This window comes from Phalacrocorax aristotelis, chromosome 17 (assembly GCF_949628215.1).
Source record: "Phalacrocorax aristotelis chromosome 17, bGulAri2.1, whole genome shotgun sequence".
Lineage (NCBI taxonomy): Eukaryota > Metazoa > Chordata > Aves > Suliformes > Phalacrocoracidae > Phalacrocorax > Phalacrocorax aristotelis.
Window position 1 is genome coordinate 2207352 of NC_134292.1, and position 24300 is coordinate 2231651.

At 47.7% G+C, this 24300-nt stretch overlaps 1 protein-coding gene across 6 annotated transcripts in view; it reads left to right on the forward strand.

Moving 5' to 3' along the window:
* Positions 1-24300, forward strand: part of NSMF (NMDA receptor synaptonuclear signaling and neuronal migration factor) — a 46767-nt gene that overhangs the window by 18681 nt on the left and 3786 nt on the right. Inside the window, exons 3-15 of one of the 6 annotated variants that reach the window (XM_075111786.1) lie at positions 331-810; positions 5361-5436; positions 7476-7481; positions 8061-8129; positions 12398-12450; positions 14527-14616; positions 16265-16386; positions 18013-18096; positions 19150-19183; positions 19710-19780; positions 20945-21024; positions 22684-22786; positions 23189-23264. In XM_075111786.1, coding sequence (XP_074967887.1) covers positions 331-810; positions 5361-5436; positions 7476-7481; positions 8061-8129; positions 12398-12450; positions 14527-14616; positions 16265-16386; positions 18013-18096; positions 19150-19183; positions 19710-19780; positions 20945-21024; positions 22684-22786; positions 23189-23264 — 1344 coding nt within the window. Of the gene's footprint in view, positions 1-330; positions 811-5360; positions 5437-7475; positions 7482-8060; positions 8130-12397; positions 12451-14526; positions 14617-16264; positions 16387-18012; positions 18097-19149; positions 19184-19709; positions 19781-20944; positions 21025-21830; positions 21965-22683; positions 22787-23188; positions 23265-24300 lie in introns of those variants that run through there. The other 5 variants (XM_075111788.1, XM_075111782.1, XM_075111783.1 and 2 more) reach the window with 5 other exon arrangements.

Sequence of the window (24300 nt, forward strand, 5' to 3'; positions counted from 1 at the left end):
AAACCTGCTGAAGCCAACAGGACTGTGCAGCTGAACAAGGGCTGTTTTACACGTAGGCATTTTCAGACTGTGCAGTGAGACCTGCATTTGCTTCTAGCCTTGTTTGGTGGCCATGCACGCTTAAAATATTGAGCATATTTGTGAGAAATGTCTCTCATTTCAGGACCAGCTCTGGAGACTATGGGCACACGTTCATCTGAAAAGGTTCCTGGGGGGAGCCTACCATATCTCTCTCCCCATTCCCCTTTCTGCAGCAGTAACAAAGAGCCTCCTAAATTTATTGGTGTCTGGGGTGCTTTGGTTTTAAGGAAAGTGTGCCATTTGTTTCAGATCACCTGTTAGCAGACTCCTACATTGGACAGGAGGACTCCCCTGAGATGCAGCAGGCGGCACAGAACAAGCGCAGGCTCTCCGTCATCTCAGACGGCAAGTTTGAGAGGAGCTTCTCCGAGGAGCAGGCAGAGAAGATGCCAAGCGAGGGACCGAAGCCACGAGTCTACACAATCTCTGGCGAGAGGCCGATGCTGTCAGACCATGAGAACGAAAGCATGGAACTGGTGGTGATGAAGGGGGCTGCCCAAGAGGAATGCCACCATGGCCACCAAGTGCACAGTGCTGGTGGCTCTCATGGCGTTAGCAGGCATTGCAAGGGCTGGCCAGGCAGCCGGCAGGGCTCCAAGGAGTGCCCGAACTGCACCCGGCTGGCTGCCCCTTCCCAGCATTCCTTTGACCTGGAGCAGCATCAAACCGGTGAGACTGGGTGGCACAGAAAAAGGCTGGAGAGGATGTATAGTGTCGATCGAGTGTCTGGTAAGTAAGGGTGAGTGCTGGGTGCTGGAAGGACACAAAGGGACTCATCGACACAGGGTTGAAGGGTGACACCCATCTCATCCCAGCATGGAGGTTTCATTGCCACGTGCCTCAGGTTGGGCCCTGTAGTGTTTCGCCTTCAGCATCTTGCTGGTACCTTGCACCAGCATTCGTGGAAAGGGATTGTCAAAGGAGGAGTTTGAAATAAGCTGAGCTCAGTCTGAGGCCAGCTCTGTTGTCTCTGCCTCTAGCTTGTAAGCAGCAGATGAGCTGGGTGGTTTTCATGACAGCTTCGTGTAGCTTAGTGAGGGTGATCTCTGTGGGCTCCCTTTCTGTTGAAGGAAGGGCAAGAGAGGAGGTGCTGTGTCAATGCATCTACGTTTATGCTCATCCAGGAGGCAGTTCAGAGCAGGACCCTCTCTCCCCTGCCTCGTTCTGGGGCTGAGGCAGGCGAAATCTTTGTGAACGTGCCAGGGTGCTCAGCACAAGCCTCAGCTCAGCTCAGATATGGTGTTCTGTACTTCGGTGTGTCCCTGAAATACTCATCTGCGTGGCTGGAATCAGTTTAGCAGGGTCTCTCATGTAGTGCCACCTCATGGGCTTTCCATAAATACTAGCAAATAACACACTATTGGACTTTTCTTCCCCGCTCACTATCCATTTGCTCAATCCTCTCGGGGAATAGGGCTTGTAATAATTCATTACATTTTAAAAAATCTCTGATTGTCTTTAAAAACTTAACCATTAATCAAATATATGTCACAATCTATGTGCTTTGAATTATAAGCTAGTACACTGTCCATCTTCGCCTGTCAGCTCTATATGTGGCTGGTGGAGTCTGACCTAATTTGTCTGATTTTTTGTTTTGTTTTGTTTTTGGGGTTTTTTTTTTGTAAACACATATCAAGGCTTTTAGATTCGAGTGTCCAGGCAGGAAAGGTCAAGGTTTTCTCCTTGAAAAGAAATTGAGTATAAGAACTGTGGAGATCAAACTGTACATTTTTCCTGAGTTCATAGTTTTCTAGTAAATACCATAGTGATATTTACTGCAGGTAAAATCACTGAAAGTTTGGGTTCTGGACCATATTTTCATGCCTAGGTGCTTGAAATTCTATGACTAAATTAATACATGCCCTAACACTGAAAAATAATAATAAAAAAGAACTAATTATCAAATGTGCAGAACACCTACAGTCCTACTAACCCCTGTGCAGTTTTAAGCATTGTTTCTCTGTTTATTCCCTGTGATTTTGAGGCTTTACATCAGACACTACATGTGCCAGTTTACACTCTATTATTTTTATTGCATAAGTGCAAGAAAAGGAGTGAGAAAAGATTTCCTGTATGGAAATCTTTTATGGTTTTAACAGGTAAAACACATACGATCATAAAAGATGGCTCTGCATATGATGACACAGCCAGAATGCTTGTGTGAGGATAGAAAAAAAAAAAAACGTTTCAGTAAAGGAGATCGCAACCCCAGGGGCTTGGTCTTCTGGAGATCAGCGTGCTGAGCTGAATGGGTTGCAGCCTCGTGATGCATACTGAATTAAGAAAGTGAAGATTTCCTGGTCTAGTGCTGATGGATTTATGTTGAAAGCTTTCCCGAACAAATCAAAGTTGTGCTATGCACTGTGGGACTGCAGCAGGTTACTTGATGCAGAACCAAAGGAAAGCTCCAGATCACTAATGAAAGAGTTTAACTCCTTATAGCTGGATCTAAACACCTGTTTGCCAGAAAACATGTCCTAGCAAATGCTATAGAGTGATGCTATGTTCTCTTTCTGGGCCTTGGGATTTATAGTATGTATTTTCAGCTAGGCAACAATTTTTGTTAGGGCCAGTTATCAATGTGAAATGGACATTTACCTTTCTGAAAATATGTCAGAGTGGTTCCTTAAATGGGAACAGAGTTGACAGCGCTGAACCTGCAGATGCCTCCATGAATGTTTCATGTTTCGTACAGGCAGATAGCAGCTACCCTCGCTGCTTGTCTCAGGCTTCTGAGTGCTTGCACGTGTGGCTGCACAGGCAGTGCTGTGCCGCTGAGACTAAATGCCCTCATAGCACTGGCATCATGGAATGAAGGTTTTTGCAGCTTGGTCTCGTTTGTGCTCTCTGTCCAAGTGTTGTTACTCAGAGAAAAATGGAGAGTTGAATGGCACAACTGTCACGGGCTGCAAGAAGTATTTCTTGGAATATCCTTCATGCATGGCTAGCAGAGAAGACAGAGCGGAGATGAATGGAGGCGAGAGAGACAGACTAATTTCCCCAGAGGTTCACTTTACACTGCTGCTTTCTGTTTGGGTTTACATGACACACTATTGCAGCAAACCAACACTCATGGCAGTTAGGCCAGGTTGGCATAATTTAATATGGATTTTTATGCCTAACACCGTTCCAGAGAAGCACAAGCTGTCGTCTCCTGTGCTGCTCCAAGCATCTGATACAAACACATCCACTCATGGACAGAGGTGCTGAGATTTTCATGCAGCCCGTCAAGTGGCTGGAGATGCTGAACGTGGCGGTGGGGTTCCTCCAGTCTTACCCAGGCCCGTGGTACCTTGACTATTTCATCATAGCTGATGGTAAAAAGAAAGGAGAACAAGATGCTTTGCCTGGCCAAAAATGAGCGTGCTACCTGCTCCTGGAAGCAAAATAGCTATACTCGTAATCTGAATTTTAATTAGCTGGATGAGCTCTAGTGCTGAGCTGTGCTCCCCCGTCCCCAGCTGTGTGCTTCTCTGCTGCTGTTCTACCTCTGGCTGGTAAAGAGGTGCCTCTGAACGGTCACAAATCCTTTATTCTCCACTGAGTGCTTTGGGTAGGGGTGTGATATCTTTCCTGTGTTGACTCCTGCCTATCAGAAAAGGAGGGGAGGCTTCCGGTGATTGTCCAGGCAAAGCCTCATAAGGTTATTAGGTGTTTTTCATAAGCTCTGCTTTGAATCAAAGCTAGTGGCTTAAAAGCTCTAAAATATATTAAGAGACTGTCAGTCCTTTGAGATGTGTAGTCCCTGAGAAGTCTGTACAGAATTGTTGGCTAAAAAGGATTTGTACAACTTCTCCTCCTTCAGCACTTTTGTGGGCTCAAGACTTCAAACAAGTCGTTCATTTACAGTCTGAGCTGTTTTGCATTTCTTCTCTATCTTTTTTGGAGGAGAGCAGACACAGGAACTTCATAATAAGTATTTAGCATACTAGAATGCAGTTTTCATTTAACATATATTTCCTTAGGGTGCCTTTATACAAGACTTGACAATAAACTGTTAGTGAGGAGTGGCTGTTACAGCTTTCTATATGATTTCTTGGAAGCTTCACTTCAAAGGAAGCCTCCCCAGTTGCATTTAGCATTTTTGACATCTTTAATTGCAGCCACTTTTTGTACTTTCAGGGAACAGCAGGATCAGTCTGTAGTAGATGATGATCTGTACAAAACATTTCATAAGATATCTGGTCTCTAGTAATTATGTCTGCAGTACACATGTAGGGAATGATTGGGTTTTGGCCAATAAAAGTGAATTAAAAAAATACTCTTGACAATGCCAGAATGTTAATGACTAAGATAGCATAGTTGCTAATGATCTTAAAACTTGAATGAGTGAAAGAAGACACATGATCAGCAGCATGTGGCAAGAAGGCAACAAATTGAGAGTGAAGCAAGATATAAAATCAGGTAGCCCCAAATCCCAGGGAACCAATCCACTGAGATCTCACACGTCTTGTGTTGGTGGATTTTAATACACCTCTGATTCCCTGCCTGACCGACATCAGCCTGAGAGTTCTCAGCAAGAGCTGCTTCTTGGTTGGATTCCTCCTTCTGGTCACCGCTGTCCCACACACATAATTAGCGACTTACTTTGCTGCCTGTTTTTTGTCTTGGTGGTCATTACGTGAAGATAATGCAGTGTCCTAATGCAACAGAATTAGGAAATAATCTGCAGCTGTTTCAGGCAGGGCAGTTTACAAACACAGAGGACCAAATGAGCACAAAGTCATCTGCAGATTGTATAGCTGATGTGCAGCTTGACTTCTAAAAGCAGAAAAACTCATGAAGGCCAGGTCATCAGGGGCAGGTGTCTGAAGGGTTTTACTGAAGCTTCAGTGGTAGAAAAAGAGAGTCTCTCTCAGGCTTAAAGTTCTGAAGTAAGGAAGATGAATGCTTTTCATCTTCCATGGGAGGCTGTATCATAGAGGACTGGATGAATGGGACATTTCAAACTAATGTTACTAAGGAAAAGGCAGAGATTGGAAAATGCTTCTAATGAAAAAATGTTTCTTTCGCTGGTTTCTTTTTTTCCTTGTTCAGATGTCTCTTTTGTAATTCCTGGATTGTTCTAATCTTCCACACTTAGGATAGAGCTTTCATTCAGGCTTTGCACAAATTGATAAGACACTCAGAGGTAGCGTGCATGACCAGGATGAGACTCCCCTGTTTAGTACAGGGCAGGATGCTGAAGAAAAGGACTAAGAGAAAGGGCTCGGAAAGTCTTGCCCTCTGAATGATGTCTCTGTCCACTGGATTCTCAGGTTTTGCTCTCTTTCTTCCAGATGATGTCCCCATACGAACCTGGTTCCCAAAAGAGAACCTCTTCAGTTTTCAAACTGCTACTACAACTATGCAAGCGTAAGTGAAACTACTGCTGTAGCTTTTATTGTGTATCTTAAAGTTCACAGTCCACTGAAAGCTGTATCTGAGAGCCTGGAGCCATCAAGTTGTATGTTTGGCACCACAGTCCAGGGGTGAGAGAGAGAGAGATAACCTTGTTTCTTATTAATTTCTTTTTTGCACTTACTAGTTCTCCTTCCTACTACTCCCACTTGTTTGGTTTTACTTTCTTTAACACCTTGGGCTACCCAGCTCTTCTCTGCTTCCCTTATTTTCTCTGTGACATTATGCCCTGTCCCTGGCTGCCTGTGCAGAGCGAGGGTCCTGTGGGAGCACCAGCTGAGACCCTCCACCACTTGCTTCTGCTGCAGCCACTGCCCTGAGGGAACATTATTCCAGGCTTGCCCTGCGTCTGTCACTCCAGAGGAGTGTGTCTGTATGGGATGAGATACAGCCCTACAGCTTCTGCGCTGGTCTGGTCATTTGAAGCAGGTGTCAATAAAATCTCTGCCACATGTGAACGGATCCGAGTCAGGAACAGCCTCTCCCTCGACACTCCACTCAGGTTTTGGCGCCCCTGGTTGCGGTGCGCTGGGAGGAGGCAGTTCTTGAAGGACTGAAGAGAATAAGGGAAGCCTCATTTCCAGGTTGTACTCAGCTTGTCAGGAAATACCATCTTCCTGGTTTAAAGTATTTCCTACCTGGCTGGAAAGCCAAGGCAAGCAATGAGGGAAATGAGATACTGCTCTGCCTTTTAAGGCCTTCCTCCAGCCTTGCCCACTTTTTCCTGTGTCCTTCTAATGTCTGTGTCACCTTCAGCTCTACTGCTCTCTTTATTTCTCCTTGTCTGATCTGGTGTCCTTTTTGTAATCTATTTCTCTGCCGTTTCTTCTTTCCCTCGTACCTTTCCCTTCTCAAATCTCAAAAAGAGGCTGATTGTTGATGTTGGGATAACCCAGACTGGATCAGACCTGTAAAACTGGTGCAGGGAGGGCTGGATCTGGTGTTGGGGAGAGGTGTGACCCACCCTCCCAGCATGGGGAACAGCAACGGGGGAGGCATTTGCCTGGTGCCAGTCTGTGGAATCTAATGCATGATGGTGGGGTGCTAATCCCACCCCGACAGTGGGAGTGAGGAGTCTCTATGTCCCTCTGCCTCCTCTTCAGGGATTTTTAAAGTCTGGTGGCACCCCAGCTGGGCACCAGGGTGACAGGGCCTGTGGGCAGTCCCAGGGCGATTTGGCAGGTGCTTTCCTCTTTAGAAATGCTGGTTGGTAACAGTGAATGGTATTTTATAGTTCTGATCTGACACTCCAAACTATGCACAAAATCAGCAGCTTTCCTTTGCTATCTGAAGTCATCCTTGCTGTGCGCAAGGTTTGGTGCAGGATGGTGGCCCATGGCAGGGCTTACAAGGCTTGGAGCTGTTGGAGGCCAAAGTGAGGTTGGCTTGGGGAATGGTGCCCTAAGGAAGCCCTTGAGGAGCACAGCTCCCTTGGTTAACGTAGCTCTTCGGATAATGTTTCTGGAGATTCTGTGCTGCCTCTTGAAATGGCACAGAAACATCTCCAGAAGTTCAGGGCACTTCCCTAAGCTGGTTGGAATGGCTGCCCCAGGTGCCTCTGTCCTCCTGGCCTCTGCTTTAGTGTTTTTCAGCCCACCATGCCTGCTTCCTTCACAGACCAGACAGCATGAGCTGATGTCAGGAGTCTGTCACTGTGGGAGAAGGTCTCCCTGCTCCAGAAGCCCATGATGCTGAGCTCGCGTCGTAGCCTGACGGGCCACGTTCAGCTGTCAGTTGTACATCTGTGTATTCTCTGGGTCTACACAGAGCTTAATTTCTATCCAAGCCACGTGCCAACGCTTCCCCTGGGAGGATTTAGCTCGGTCAAGTAGGAGTCTCACCACTGAGAAATGTTTAATTTAAAAAGCAATTTCCTTCCACCTAACAAGAAATATTCTTTCTGGAGTGAGAATTCCCTCAGAACACTGGCTGGGGCTGAGCACTAATGAATTCCTCTTCTCTTTCTTTTTCCCTGCATTTCCTGGAATCTCTAGCATCTCGTAAGTACAATCTTAATTCTTTTTTTTTTTATTTCCTTGTCTGTTGGTGTCCTGGATAAACTCTCCTCTCCTCTTCTGTCCATCATATTCACTTGTGCTTTCCCTACGCTAGGGCTGTTAGTCAGCTGGCAAGAGGTTAGATGGCTGCACCTGGTAGGCCTACACGGATCACAGCGCAACCGTCCTCATCTTCGAAATGGAGGCTACAGTTGCTAGCGTGCTTTTGTCCCGCTTGGTCCTGGTGTACAGAGGTTTTGTGCCTGCAGTCTCCTAGGTTTATTCCTCCGTAGCAGGGACGATGGCTGCTCGCCCCCATTATCTGGGCCGTGTTCTGGCCACTCTTATGTTTGCTTTAGGAACAACTGCTTGTCCAGCCTATCTGGGCTGGGAGTGAGGACTTTTGGTTTGGTGAGTCTTTTGCCGGGCCCCTGACTCGCACGCAGTCCTGCAAGGACCGGCTGTCTTCCTTGGTCAGCCTAATCTCTCTCTGTTGTCTGGTGAGAGCTTTCCTGTCTGTGTTTCATGTCCTCTCCAGTTCAAAGCTGTGTAGTTGGTTAATGGCTTAAAATGGTTTCCCAGGGCGTTCAGGGGCTACGCAGAGAGGAAGAGACGGAAACGAGAGAATGATTCCGCAGCTGTTATACAGAGGTAGGGCCCGTTTTCTCCCATAGCCATAACTTTGCCTGGTGTTGCATGGGCCCTTCGGGTGTCATTAGTGACGCTTGATGACGTTGAACGTGGTTGTCCCTGTCTGTGTTGCTGTTCGTAGGGACACTAGCAGTGGCTGTGTTGGAAATGCGGAGGTGAATGATGCTGCAGTGCTCAAGAGAGCTGATCTCCATCTTCTTAAAGGAACACTGTCAAGTTTCTTTTAAGCTTCCAAATATAGTATACAGGATCTGTGTCTCAGAGAAATATATAATAAAAAAATTTAAACATGCAATTTCCCCAGCCCCCTCCCAAATATTTGGAATTTGCTTGAAGTTAACTGAATACTTTTATGTGCTGTTGCTTCATCTAAAATGCATCTCAGAAATCTGAGACCTAGGTGGAATTAACATCTCTCGTGACCAGAAGTCTATTATTTTAAATATTTCTTTTTTTTAAGAACAGGAAGGAAAGAGGAGGGGATGGGGACTGATTCCTTGTCAAGGTAATAGAGAAGGGTCCTGGCTTCCCTCTGCTGGCTTCACAGGGCACATCACTTAGCCACTGTTTTGATCAGAACTGTTGTTTTCTTAAATGTGCCAGAGCTTGTGTATTTTGGCAGCCTACTAAGAAGGATAACACAGCATTTGTATGATTGGTTAAAACTGCCATGATGACTTCAGAACTATTCAAAACAAAGTGGGAGAAAAACATGAGGTTTTCTTAACTGGGAAATTGCCAGGAAGATTTTTTTATTTCCTTAGCAACTTAAGTGTGGTGGTTTTTTTCACCAATAATGGAGAGAAATAAGAATCAAAACTAAAGACACAGTAAATAAATAGACAGTGTATCTTTAAAAAGAAAGAGATTTCTCAGAATTTTTTAGACAGAGGCGAGTGTTAAAGGCTTCTTCACATGGCTTGCAAATACAGGAGTAGGAGTCATATATCTCGGTGATGCTGTATAGTCAGGATAGAGGACAGAGTCATGTCATCCTTGTGGTGAGTGGTCAGCATGTCCCTTCGCCTCCTGTGGACACTGAAGGTCTAGGCAGGGTTGTACAGTGGGAGCCTATCTGCATTTATCTCATGGTGAAGAGGAGACAGGGTAGCAATGATGGGCTTTTGACTGTGCCATGCAAACAGGCCCTGGCTGGCTGTAAGGATTGCCTGACAGTTAGTGTTCAGCTCTCTTTTCCAGGGAGTGAGAAGGACCCCAGCCCTGGTGCAGTGTCGGATGGTTGTTGGGCAGCCCTTCGTGGCCTCAGGCGGTTTCGAAGTTCCGTTATTATGGCACAGCCTCTTCAGTGCTTGGCCCCATGTGTCTGGTGACCAGGGAAGCTGGTTTGCCTGGCATGGCACACGATGGATGTTGCCTCAAGAATGAGTGATGCCCAGTAGTTTGCTGAACCTTGTGACTGCTGCAGGGAGACGAGCACGTGCGAGGTGCTGTTGGGAGTTTTGCAGAACATTGATGTACTTCAGTAATTCTCTCGCTGACCTCTGTTGGGGGAATGAAAAGGCTTCTCTGCAGAGTGTGAATGAACTGCCGCAGGCAGAGCGGCAGAGTGGGGCTGCTCCGTCCTGGAGCCCCTTTGGCTGGGATGGATGCCATGGAGGTGGCATAGTGTTGTGCAGACCATGTGGCATGCTGGAGCCTATCAGGAGGAGGACTGTTCAGGAAAGGGAGCAATAAGGAAATTTTATCATTGTAACTTGAGGGATGTTTGTTGAATTTTGATGGGTGAAGAGATCTTGCTAGTGATCAAGTAACACTGGGGTTTCTGGGTGCAATAGCAGGAGCCAGGCAGGAAGACTGGACAGGTTTATGTAGCCCCACTGCGAACAGAGCAGATTGCAGCTCCCCTGGCAGTGCTGTGCCGGTCCTTTCGTGCTAACATGCAAGCACAGAGGGGCCTGAGGACCAATACAGCTGCAGAAAGCTCTCAGAAGGATCTAGAGAGCCATAGGGTGCCCACATTAAGAGGCACCAGTTTCCAAAGTGCTTTTTTTTCTAGAAGAGCTGAGGAGGAAAAAAGGCCTTTGTCCCATTCTCTGAGCTTTTAGTGCAATGGTTAACCCTGAGCAGCTGGATTCTCCCTGGAGCTGCTCTCAGCAGTATTTAGAAGATGTATCTAGGCAGCTGTCCTCAGCCCACACTCATGGGAGAGACCAAGCTGTCTAGGCAGCTGGGAGTACTACTCCTCTGTGGCAAAGACTGCTTTACCCCTTTCCCTGCTAGGGTCTGAAGATGCTTCTCTGTGGAGAGGGCAACTGAGCATTTCACAGAAAAATGGATTTTAATCTGAAATGCCAAAAGCCCAAAGGAGGTAACAGTGGCCTTGGCAATTAACATTGGTGCTGAGCGTCTGGTATGATCTCTGTCTCAGTGCCTGATATGATCTTGGTGGACACACAGTGCCACGATCATGATCTTGATCACAGTGGACTGTAAAGGTTTTAATTCTGATGAGTTACAACATATGCCTAAGACCTTTCTGTGTAAAGAACGACCCTGGTGCCCTTAAAATACTGTATTTATTTGGATTTGAATTGAATGCGCAGTAAGACAGCCCATGTTATCAGCCATCACATGCCCCAGAGGCTTTGTATATAGAGGTGGTCCAGCATGTGTTAGCGAAGCAAATTATTTTAGTTACTTGTCTAAAGGGGGCAGTTGTCTGAGCAACAGCAGTGAACCTTTACAGACCCAAGTGGACCTAAAATAAAGCTTTGTAAATGAACATTAATAGCCCAAGTGCAGGTGGAAATTTGTCATGGAATAATGCTGCTCCCAGCTTTGCTACCCAGCTGCTAGTTTTCCTTCTTGAGTTGCTGAATTTGGATCCTGACGACAACAAGAGATCCGGGGCCAAAGGGGGCGGACAGTGCAGGAGGTGGCAGGGGTTAAGTGCTCTCCCTCCCAGAAGGGCGGTGTTTGGGTTGATGTCTCTGTATCAGAGTACACATATCTGACTTGCTCTGAACAACTTCATGTGGGTGCTGGAAGTGCCTTCTAGTCAAATTAGTTCACTAAAGCATCTGCATGGTTGTAACATGTCCTTACTCACCCCACTAACTTGTATGTGAGCCAGACCACTTGTCATTTTACTTCTTTCACCAGCAGTAGTGTGTGTCGCTTGATGTCTGCAGCGTGTGTTGATGGGGCAGGAGGGAATCCAGGAAGGCTCCGCCACTCCATGCAGGCTGCTGGTACACAGGCTCACTGACATCCTTGGGGGCCATGGAAGCTGCAGGGCAGGGCAAAGTCACCCCAGGTAGAGTACACGGAGGAGTGATGCTTTTCTTGCTAGTCCACCTGCTGCTTCTTCCCTGTGTCTCTTCTGGTGTGCTGTTTGGTTCCTGTCCTGTTTGGTTCAGTCTAGGTGAGAAACTAAGAGAAGTAGGTCCCTTGCACTCAGAGGGTCTGGACAGAGAGTCCCTTTGCCATGGTCTCTCAGGAATGGCTGGGATGGTCTGTTTTACACAGACCTGACTAGGGAGCGTAACTGCTCCCCGAAGCTTCCCCTCTGGTGGGCTTTCCTCTGGCACTGTGTACTCTGCAGCCCCACTGGACTCCGCCTGAGCCCTGGGCAGGGAAGCACGAGGTTAGGCAGGCAGCACTAGCAGGGAGCAGGCCCATGAGGACCGTCAGCCTTGCTGAACCATGCTATCTGAGGAGGAGGAGGCTGTTTTGGTCTTTGCCAGCTCTTTGCCTTGGAGAGTAGGATGGGCTGCACAGTTGCTAACAGCATGGGTAGGATTTTAGTGGCTGCTGTGGATGTATTTGGGAATGAGCACAGCCACAGGCATGGTGTGTGCATGCTGCCTGGCAGGGCAGAGCCTGGGCACCCCACTTCCCTGCTGAAACAAGTGTGGGAGAAAGGAGAGAGGGGAGCAGTTAGTGCTGCTTACTAGGAGAAGAGGGATCATTGCCAGCATGAGCAGTGGCAGTGTCTTCAGCAAAGTTACAGCACAGGTGCCTTCGTCATAGGGAAGTGAAAGCAGGCCATGAGAAGGGCACTGCCATGTAGGACCTCATTTGCCCTCTACCACCAGCCGAGGAGGTTCAGAAGAAAAGCCACATTCTTGGCAAACATAACCATCCCCAGCACTGAGTAGGTGCAGGCTGGGAACCTGGTCTGTAGCCCAGAAGGAAATACACCGTCTTCCCATTTTTGATTTTCCTTCTAGTTTTTTCAGTCCTGCTGGGCCCAGGTATTGCTTCATATTACCTTTCTCAGAGGTTTTGTTTGGCATTTTTTTCAGGAATTTTCGGAAGCACCTCCGCATGGTGGGGAGCCGAAGGGTTAAAGCACAAAGTAAGTGAGCACCTGTAAGACATGGCTGTGAGGAGTCGGGGTTTGTGCTGGTGGGACATGGGGAACCCTATGTTGTGCACAAATGCAGGTAGAAAGGACCTAACATTGGGCCGGAGAAAGGATTTGGCCTGCTAATGCCATTTTACCCTACAGAAAAGAAGGCCAGGTTGTTGCAAGCCTCCAGAACACATGGATGTCTGCATGCAGCCTGTAAGCTATTTCTGAGGACCCTCTACCTTGGCCATGGGAGATCTCTGCGGCTTCAGTGCAAGGAGTGGAAGGAATGCAGCATCCTTGTCCCATGTGCGTGTGGTTTTCAGTGATCGCCAGTGTAGAGGCTGAGGAGAACCAGAGCTGAGAGTTCAGGAGAGCTGGCGAGGGCTGCCTTGCCTCTTACTGAAGCTGTGGACCAACTGTGGCTGCCTGGGGACAGTCAGTGCTTCATGTGCCAGCTTTCTTTTTTCTCCTCCCCTGTCCCACCTCCATCTCTGCAGCAGGACCTGGTGGAAAGTTGTCTGGTGGGAGCTGAGAGGACAGTGGAAAGGAGAAAGAAGAAGAACAGGAAGAGATTGGCGCAGTGGGAACATAAGGGAGTGTTATGCCTCACTGGGAAAGATATCACATCTTAGGCCTAGGAAGCAGCAGTTCCCTTTCCCTCAGGAAGGCACCTCTCCTCCATAACTCAGTTGGGGCAGCTCTCTTATCGCTGCAAAATGGGCTGAGAATGGTGTAACCGGCTCCTAAGAGCTGAGGATTGCTCCAGAAGAGGAAACAGCTTGTTCTTCCCACCCCCTGGCCAGGCATCATGTACAGACTGCCCACAGCAAAGCATCACTGAGTTGAATTTGCATTCTTTCCTCTCCTTTCTCATATGCTGTGGGAAGCAAACAGCATTGCCCTTTAAAGTGTCTTTATTGGCATCTGAGTTAGCACTGCCTGAAATGAACAGGGCTCACCTCCCCTTAGAGCTGTCTGGAAGTTCAGGCATGCCTCTGCCTTGGTAACTCTCGGGTCATGTTTTCAAGGGTCATGTTTGCAAAGCTTTCTTCGTGTGCACTATAGCGAAATGCCTGGTTTTAAATGAAAGCTAAGGATGGAGATCACCTGAAGAACTTCCTATGTGATTTATCTCCTTGGACACCCACACTTGGACACACTGCAGCAGAGGACAGGCTGCTTCTCAGCTCTTGTAATGCAGATCTGCAGTGAATTCCTGTGCCGCTGACATGAGATGCTGTAACTAGATACACTACAGCAAACTTGCTCTGTCTGCTACCAGAAATAGGTATTAGTGGCTATAAGTGGCTGTTAATCTAGGCATAATGGCTCTCACATGGGCTTGCCAAGTCAGACATTGAGGTTGGCAGTTCCCAGGAATTTGCCTGCTTGCCTGCGGCGCGGCCAGCTGGGCCAAGCTCCCTGGATTCCACTTGGGAAATGCCAGTGCAAACAATATAATGCCCCTTGCAGGGGGGAGTGAAAAAACAGGTGAGGGGATGTGCTTATAAGAGTGCAGTCAAACAAAGACTGAAGGATTTCTTCTTCTGGAACAGAATTTAGAAAGCATGAGTTTTCCAGAGGCCCCCCTCTGTTTGGTTCAGCTGTGATTGGGATGTCACTAGAACACGAAGAGAGTGAATGCCCAAAAACAGATGTGAAGGGAGAAGTGAATGGAAACTACTGCCTTCTTCTGGTCATGTATGTGTCATTAGCTGTTGAGTACATCTTCCTGTGAGGCCTTTGAGTCAGAGCATTTACAACGGGACACTGGAATAGCTTTGATTATATTGAGGTTTGAGCAGTGTGCTTTTAAGGAGAAACCATTGAGTGTCCTCCTTTTCTGTGTTACAAACCCCATAATGGTCCTGCTCAAAGTGGGCATCTTGTCTTCTGCTGTCTAGAAGGTAGGCCCTTGTTTGCTGTGTGGAAAGGACTCACATTTGGCAAGTGGAGGAACAAGCACAGGGGAGTCCTTGATGTGCAGCTTTGGTGGATATCTACTGGATGTTTTGTTTTGCTGGCAGCAACAGAGGTGGCTTTGGAGTCTGTTAATGTCGTGCTTTGGTTTTGTCCTAGCATTTGCCGAACGGCGTGAGAGGAGCTTCAGCAGGTCCTGGAGTGACCCGACTCCCATCAAAGCTGATTCCTTCCATGACTCTCGAGAAAGTGAGTTCTTTGAGCTTCCTCCTGTGGCCAAACCCTCCAGCTGAGGTGTTGACTGGAGTCCCACTGGAGTAACTCCTCTGTGCCCTTTTGTCCCATCTGTGATCCTTTTAGTTTCATGAGATCTGAGCAAATAACACTCCAGGTATATGCACCTGTTCATCTGTGTGTACCTATTTATTTGTAGAGCACAACGCATCCAACCTCATGTTACTGTGCAGTTGCCAAAGGATACCCAGTGGTATAGCTCTCTTACAGTCCTCTGTTCCCATCATCCCTTATTCACTTGGGATCAAAACAACCTACCTGAAGCACACAGTCCAAGGCAACATTCACCATAGTGGGGCTAACCTGCCTGGCTCGCCATGCAGGAGCCCTTTCTGAACTCTTTCCTAGGCTAGGATAGCTCAAGAGCACAGCTGCAGCGCTCCATGAGACGTAGCTTTGATTTCCTGGCTGTGCTGGCTGCACAGATGATAGCTTGGGGCAATCTGATCTTTGTTTGGGCTGCCAGGAATTCCTCTGGGAATCCCCAGTAATGCTGTGATGTTCCGCTTGTGGGGACTGAGATGCTGTTGTGTTAATTTATAGGAGGAAATGCCAGCATCTTCCCACTGTCTTTTTATAAAGGGATGGCTGTTTTACCCAGATTTTATTGAAATCCTGTAGGCAAGGAACTTGGTGGATATGAGTTTGCCCATATTGAAATGGGTTGTATTGTAAAAGAATTTCACTAATGAAGTGAACTGACCTACCAGGTAAGCACGAGATCCAGCCCTCCTAGCTGTAGAAGACACCATACCAAGTTGTAGGGGGAGAGGTATGAAAGGCCAATTTCAAAACATGACCCGATTGTTCCTTTGCAGTCTGATTCCTCCCCGCTCCCTCAGCTAACTCAGAGGCGAATGGAAAAGACATGGTTCAGACAGGCTCCAGGTACCGCTCGGTGACACTTGGACATCCCAAAGGCACAAATAGAGGCATCTTGGTTCTCTTTCCTCAGTCCCTGGCTTCAGGGAACCATCGCTATTTTAACCTTTAATGGTCAATTATATTCCTTCCAGATATTTTTTTCCCCAGGAGGCATTGAAGGCCAACAGGTAAGGTCAATTTGGAAGGCAAATTTAAGTATGCTTTTGCAATACTACTGTGTTTCCTACGGCTGTCCTCACGCTCTGGGACTTCTCTGCCAGGATGAGTTTGACCAACAAGGCAGAGTTTCTTTACAGTCACTCAGAAGATGTATCCAGAGCAGTAATTATTACAAGGAGACCAGCTTTGAAGTCTTTGGACTTTTGCTCATCAGCTTGGCAATGTTAAAGTGTAGAGAGTCTGTCTGTGTTCTGCCTCCATTTCTGAAATGACAGGGCGACTGTTGTGAATTAGCATCTGAAAGCTGAACTTGGTGACTGTGAGAGTGATGAAAAGTTATGTGATATGTGCTATCGGGCTCTGTGTGCACACTCTTCATTCGTTAAGTGTTTGTCTGTTTAGAGACGCCAGACCTGAAGTGTGGTGTCTGTCGCTCTGTGGAAGAAAGGAGGGCACAAGTCTCATGGCTTGTGGTACCTCTTGCGAGTTAGCTGCCAGACAGGATCGAGTGGGGAAGGCAAGCTGTTCTGCCCTTGTAATGCGCACTGTGTTCTGGCAGGCCATGATCTTCAGGATTCCTGCGGCACGTTGGATGGTGACTTTGACTTGAACTGGGAAGCAGAAAAGGAACTTGAAGCCGTGGCATGTGATGGAGAAGACTTTATACCACCAAAAATAATGGTGAGGGTTTCCAACTCAGCTGCTTGTATCTACTCAGGCTCTGTCTGCCCTTTCAGAGATGTTTAGGATCTTCATGGGAAGGGCAGGTCTTTCGTATAGGCAACTCTTCAGGTGTGTATGAAGGTCTCTCAGATATCAGCCAAGGCATGACATGGTATTCAGCTGTTATTGCTGGGGATAATGTGTTGAAAGAAAACTAAAAGTGGAAAGACCTGTAGTCCAGCCCCAAATCAGATGGGGTTGTCACCAGCACTGAATCGAGTTACCCTGAGTCTCGATAACCCTGACAATAGAGACCTGAGTCCCCAGTCCCAGCATACCCTCCCTTTTGTTATTTACCTGACTTGTTTCGGAGCTGTATATCATCCTGTGAGATGCTTTCTGCTCTTCTGTCATTCCTTGATGATAGGCTTCCCCGTGCTCCCCCCTGGTCTGCTCTGCAGGGTTTGGCGGACAGGACCAGGTTCTGACACATCCTATCTTTGGCCACATGCACAAATACTCAGGCAAAATGAAGTCTCAAGCTTCCAGCTTGTTCTCAAGGGAGCATTGTCAGTCCAGCACCACAGTACTGTGTTTGAATGGGTTCTACTAAGACTTGGGAAGAGCAAAGGGAATGGAGACAGTCTGCTTTTATGTGTGTTCCCCAGGCTGTCTGTGCAGACTCAGACCTAAAGCACCCTCAGTGCAAAGTGTCCAGGTGAGACCCAAACACTAGGAACCCAACACTTGGGTTTGTTCAGCCCTTGACATCTCCAGTGTGTCTCCCCAGGTGGTGTATGTGATGATTGTCCATCCCTGGACTCTATTGTGCCTCTTCACAAACTTTACATGAACTGCCCTGTGGCCGAAGCAGTGATGTGCTGCCTGCCAGGTTGGGTCTTTGAAGCCACCCAAGCTGGAAACCAGGCTGCATCTACAAGCCCACCAGCACCACTGCCTGCTCCACTCTCACAGCGGTGAACAGAGGTGCCTGAAATCACAGCACAGTCAAATTGCCCTTGTTCCCATAGACCTTTGGCTTGTGCTGATGGCAGGCGCATCCTCTCAGGCTGTCGTGCTGATGGAACCAGCTGATGCTTCAGCCAGAGTTGCCAGGTGACCTGCCTGACATCCTATAGTGGTGTGCCTACCTGTGCCTGATGCCGTTTCATCCCTTGGCTGGTTGCTGTTCAGGCTTGCAGCCGTCCCACCACAGCCGGCTATGCGTGCCAGTTTGAACAATCTACAGCCAGAAGCACAGACCCTTGCACAGAGGAAGGCTGTACAGAAGTGATCTTTACTGGGATACAGCCATTTGTGGTGATGCACAAGCTTCGTCATCCTCTGTGCACATCGATCTCCCCTTTACAAACTGTTATCTTGGGCTCAGTCCTGCCTTTTAGGCAGAGCTGTGTGCTCATTTGTTGGTGGTCAAGGAGACTGACGGGGTACTTGGCAGGCCTGGGGGCGCCCTGTAGCAGACCAAAGGCTTGGGGGACCTTTCACAGGGATGCAGATAGGCTGGATTAGCTGCTGGTTTGGGTAACATCAGCAGCTGAACAGGGCACTGTTATTGTAGCCTTTGTGCTTCCATCCAGACTCCCCTGGCTTCTCATGCTGTTGCACTTTTTTTTCCCCTTCCAGCTCATTTCTTCCAAGGTGCCCAAAGCAGAGTATGTCCCGACAATTATCCGCAGGGACGATCCCTCTATCATCCCCATTCTCTATGTAAGTATATCACTTCTGCTATGTCTGGATGTGCGAGAGCAGGCTTCATACAGGATCATTTGTCCCTATCCCTCGTTCTTGTTATGGTGATTCTGAAACACTGACGTGATTTGGAAAAGCTGTCAGGACAGGGCTGGGGATGTGCTGAACCCAGATTTTGGGTGTGGGGTAGCTTTCTGGGGTCCCAGGTCTAGGTGGAAGAGTAAGGTGGAGTGTAAATTACACCTGTGGGCAGCCAGACTGTGCAGGCGCAGCCAGGCAGCATGGGACGATGCAACAAGGGAAGGCAGGGCAGGCCTGAGCACACAAGCAGAGCTGCGTATTGCCAGGCTTAGGGCTCCTCCTTATGCTCATCCTTAGGACGAGCAGGACCTCAGAGCTTTGCAGTGGACCATGAACCCCATCACCCTACACATCCTTGTCAGTCATGAATTTAACCTTGATTTTTCATTAGGAGTCCTGCCTGAGCAGGTGTGTGAAACGCCAGCAAGGAGTCATGGGTCTCTTTTTCCTAAGCACTTCATATTCACTTAATTTAAAAGGAAAGGATTTGACCAGCAGCCCAGAAAACTCAGTCTCCATGTGCAGCAGGCAGTGCTGCTGGGGGGTTTAGCTTTGCTGCCCCTCTTCCTTTGAGAGTCGTAGGGTTGTCCTAATGACCCTGCTGTGCCAGAGGCAGATGTGTTGGGAGCGTGGCTCTTTGTTAGCCAGCTTGGACGTGTCTAAAGCCAGAGGCTGGCTATAAAACACGGGCCAAGAGGCAATGCTGATGCTGACTCCATCTGATGGGATGTGCTTCGGCTTGTCTGCAGGATCCATTTTCAAGGCTTTGGATAGAGTTGGTCTTCATGGACCATTCAGTCTTCATTCAGACATGTTTTGGGGTGATAATTACTGTGATGTGACTAGAAGCCATCAGTTGGTATAATTGTGCTCTTAGAGCATGTGTTTGTCTGGGAGTGGGATTGTATGCAATATTAGAGACTACAATAATGTCATGGGAGCTGGTGTAGTGACAGTGAACCTTGATATGTCTTCTCTCTTGGTTTCCAGGACCATGAACATGCCACCTTTGATGACATCCTAGGTATGTGAGTGTTACTTCCTTTTCTTAACTCCTGCCTGTTGCAAATGTAACTGATCAATATGTTACAGTCACTCTGCTGCCCTGTGCCTCAGCTGCCACTCATAAAGGTGTTTTTATCACCCCAGGGACACCTGACAGTCAGTCAGCTCCCATTGGATGTGCTGCAGTAATAAAACTTCACTTCTGTAGCCCATTTTCTATGCCAAGCTCCAGTTTATGAAAGGGAAGCTGAGGCACAGGGCAGCACAGATACCTGTTCATTGAACCCTTGTAGGTGAGTAGAAACATTAACAGAGGGTCTGGAACAGTGCTGTGGTCACTATAGAGCAGTGTCTGGTGCTGCACCGTACCTTCTCTGCCTTGTGATATGCTGGGGTTTCCTACTTTCCACAGCATGAAAGCAATGGTTTTGCTTTGACATCAGTGGGAATGTAGGTGCTGAGCACCTCTCACAGCTCAGCCTCCTGCCTTCGGGCCTAAAGTGAGATAAGATTAATTTTTATCTTTTCCAACATATTTTTTGCAGAGGAAATAGAGAAGAAGCTTAACATTTATCGGAAAGGCTGCAAAATCTGGAAGATGCTGATATTTTGCCAGGTACCTGGAAGTTGTTAAGTGCTTGGGTGGTTTGTTGCAAATTTATCTTTTTCTACAGGGAAAATTGCATAGAGGAACCAATACTCCCAAGTCAGGTTCTGTTAAAGTAACTGCATGTGCGTGGCTTTCACTTCTCATTTCCCCAGACAACGAGCAGTCTCAAGTTGCTGTGACAGCGGGAAATAAGATCTGGTTTAGTGTGGCCAACTTCAGAGCTGGGCAGCTTCTCAGCTGCTTTCAAGGAAACCCAGGCAAACCAGCATTAGACCTCAAAAGGAGGATTTCAGAGAAAGGAACAAGCATTTGCAAAATTATGGTTATAGTTTTCATACAGCTTCAGTATGACAGTGACAGTGGTAGGTGTTGTGGATCAGACCAGCATATGGCCCAGTTCGGAGCTGGAGGCCAGCATACGTGGGAGAGGGGTCAGGGCACAGGCTTGCTGAGCTGTGGGTGGGACAGATTCACGCCCTGCTGGATCTGGGGCTTGCTGGGGATTTCCTTCCCAAGTCTGTTGTTCCTCAGGGTAGTCAGCTTTGGACTTTCCCAGCAGCTGTGCAAGAAACCTTGAAAGGAGAAGTTAGGAAGGCAATCTAACTTGAACTCCCTCCCACGTGCCTAGTGCTGCGAAATAGCAGGGTTTGCAGCACACCAACCTGAAGATTGCAGCTCTTAATCTTCCTGATGTTGTGCTCAATCTTTTTATGCCTGCTACTGCTGAAATCCAGTAGTTCTACAGTGACATCTTGCTTGCTTACTCCTGCTTTGCTCAGCTTCTCATCTGCCTACCACGGGAAGTCCCCTAGCATCCCCAAATGAAAGGGGTTTTCTTGTCTTCCCTATTACTCTCCAGCCACCCACAATGAAGATCTTTGCCTATTATTGTGCTTTTCTAGAGTGAGGTGGGCATGTAACAGTAAAAACTGGAGAACCCAACCCCCAACGTACTCCCCGTATGTGAATATTTCCTGAATATGTGATTATTTCCAGAAGTGCCTGCAGTGTCTGCTATGGAGGTTGTAGCAGCCGTGCCAGCCTGGCGTGTCTGCTCTGCTCCCTTGTGGCACTTCTGAGTATGGTTGTGCAGGACAAGAAACATATCCAGGGTTTGTTTCTTCAGGGCCTGTGCAAAGTGGTCTGCATCTGTCTGTCTCTCTCTTGCAGGGAGGTCCCGGTCACTTATACTTGTTAAAGAACAAAGTTGCCACTTTTGCCAAAGTGGAGAAGGAGGAAGATATGATCCTGTGAGTGGCCGCATTATGCTCTGGACTTGCGTAGCATTTTTCTGCTCTGTTTGCTCAATGTTTGTAGCACGTGGCCTAGAAGAAGTAGAGGGTGATGGTCAGGGGAAGAGGAGGCTGAGGGGGGACCTAATAGCAGCTTACAGCTCCTTCACAGGGAGCTGCGAAGATAAGAGCTGCGCTCATCCCTGGGGTGGTGCAGCCCTGGGACAGGTCAACAGAAGAGTTACGCTTTTATCTGCTGTTTGTGTCTGCCTGGCCTAGAGACTATCAAAAGAAAAAATTGTTTCGTATCCTAACCAAGGCTTTGCTGACCAGGAACCAGAGCATGCACCTCGTGCCTCTGTTGCTCAGAAGTGGCCGAGAGAGCATTTCTAAACAGGCGACTAGTGGCAGAAATCCAAACCATTCCCCCCGCAGCTCTCTGGTAACTGCCCTCCTAACTGCAGGGGGGAGTGGAATTTGTCTCTGCAAAGTCTGCTCAAAGTCCAGCATGTTACCGAGGAGGGTTTTCACTGACATGCCAGCCTGTCGGCTGGGGTTGTTGAGGCAATTTTGCTTCTCCTTGCAGAGTTGAGCTTTGCCGGTTTTGTTGCCTGCTTGCTTGTGCTGGCTCAAACTTACTTGGCTAACAGTGCTTCGTTGTGGGGGAGAGGATGTATACCAACCTGTTCCTACACAACTTTTTGTTGGCATGAGAACTGAGTATTAAAATCAACATCTGTTCAGCGCTCTCATGCTTCGGCACAAACACTGTCAATAAAATTCTTAGGCACGTGTGCACATACACGCTTCTGAATGCCTTCCAGGAATAGCTGCTCCAAAGTTGGTAATTCAGAAACCTTCAGAAAGCTGCGAACACACAGCTGAAAACTTGGGTGCTTGGAAGTGAATGTCTCCCTCCAACATGCACATGCCTGGCAAGGAGTCGTGAGGAAAGCTGATGCTGCAATCTGATTGCAGACCCCACAGAGGAACTGCTGGGCTTTAGAGCCCCCCAGAAGTCTGCTCTAACCCACTGCACAGGGGAAGTGGTTGTATTTCGTGTCTCTTAGATACAGTCTGCCTGGTCAGGAGTCACAAAATGCTCACAAAATCCGCTCTAGCGGGTCTGACTGGTGAGCAGCACCAAGCACTGGCTACCATGGAACAGCCTGGTTTGGTGTTGTCTCTCTAGCTATGTAGAACAACAGCCTCTCCAGCTGTTCTCTGCTGATTTCATGCCCTGGAAATGAACCAGTGCACGGATAACACTCATATTTAGAAAGGACAATTGTTGATAGAAATGGGAGAGAGGAAATTGATTGAAGGGAACTGCTACAAAAAGAGGATGTTTAGTAAAACTGTCAGTCTGCTCCTGGTGGACTTTGCTCCCTTCTCTTTTCCTTGGACCTTCCTTGGCTCGCTGGGCTGCTCCTCCTTCTCTACCACACGACCTGGACCTGCTCTTTGGGCCCTTGCTCTGCGCTGTTCTTCCTTGTCCCAAGAAACCAGTGGCTCTTCCTGAGCAGCTTGCTCCTCAGGCAACATGCCTCGCCTCAGGCCCCTTGTGAGCAGTGTGTGCACACACATCCTTGTGATTACTCATGCCTGTGAGGAGATAGTTTTGGTTGTGTTTTTTTTTTTTTATTTATGTATTCTGTTTTTTCCATTTTCTTCCAGCTTCTGGAAGAGGTTGAGCCGGCTGATGAGTAAAGTCAATCCTGAACCAAATATCATTCACATCATGGGCTGCTATGTTCTTGGAAACCCCAATGGGGAGAAGGTAAGAGCTTCCTGGATCACCTCTCTGGGGATGTATGCTGAGTAGCACCAAGCCCAGGGAGTCAATAGTCACACTGTGAAGTCTAAACTGTCCTCTCCTGCTGTGAGGAAACATGCTGCTATCCTGTCCCGTGAGTGGCTGTGAAGGAGTGAACCACCCTATGGATTGTGCCTTCCCCAGAGGGCAGGGGAGGAGTGATAAGTGACATGCAGGAAGGGACAGATACTGAAGTCTTTGGGGGGAACAGTCATTCAAAGCACTTTAGTTACTGATGAGCTAGATGGTTTAAAGGACACGTAGTGGAAAAGTTTTTAGAGGTAGAGAACTAGGATAGGCAATTCTAGGTGCCCTGGAGTTCCTCTTTGTTTTCAGCTGGTAATTCTTGATATGTCTTTCTTTCAGCTATTTCAGAATCTGAAAAACTTAATGAATCCTTATAGGGTTGCCTTTGAGTCTCCACTTGAACTATCAGCTCAAGGTAATTTATTTTCTGTACAAAGACACATCATCTTGATCAGCCTGCCTCCTTCAGTGGGCACCTTCATGAAAAAGCAATTCTCAGCTTCCTTAAGCCCTGCCATGGCCATCCTTGTGCTTGTAACCACCTTGCGTAGTTTGCTTGCTGAACCTGGGTTTTCCCTTGCAATTCCTTCATGTCCACATCTCAGCTGTCCTGTTTGATGTGCCTGAAGCTGCAGAGCCCTCTCCCAGGCCACTGGCAGTGGCAAAGTAGCCTAAATAATAGGCTGCTTTCCAGGCTGAGTTTAGGAGATTTGTCATATTACAAGAGCGTATGAAGTCCACGGGAGAGGTGCACATAGGAGCAGAACCTTTTCTGTAACCAAGTGTGCAGGGATCCCTTACTGGTACCAAGTGAGTTGTGTCCTCAGCAAGCAACTGGGATGTAGCCCATTATAGCCATTCTATATCTCAATCTGCTTTGCTTTCTTCTGCTTGTAGCTCAAGATATTTCAAAGGGCTATAGGTTTTTTCCTGTTCTTTGGTCAGTCTAAGTAATTACGGATGCAGTTTCATAAGCAACATATAGTCAACTTATTCTGAAGCTGCCCTTGTTGATTTATCTTTGTAATCTGTGGTACCTTATTCTCTCAGAAGATAAAAACACGCAGCATTAGGCTATAAGCACTGTGGATACTTCCTCTGCTGCTCACAGCTGGCATCAGCACTGATGAGTTATTCTTGACTCCCGCTTACTGCCATAGCAATGTACGGGAGCTGAGCACGTTCGTGCTGCGCCGCGTTCTCTGTGCGTGTCCAGTCGAGGTTTGGACCCCGCTTCATAAACTGCTTGCACAGATCCCACAGTGAACGTGCTTGTGCATGTGTGCCAAGAAGCAACTTGCAGGGAAATTCCTGGGTTTATATGCATCTTGGCAGGCAAGGCAGCAGGTTCTGTGTGTATGTACTTAAGCAGTTGATCTTTCAGGGGACTGGCCTGAAGAATACGTCTGAATTTATCCCCTTGATCAATCTGGGACGTGCTAATAGTGCAC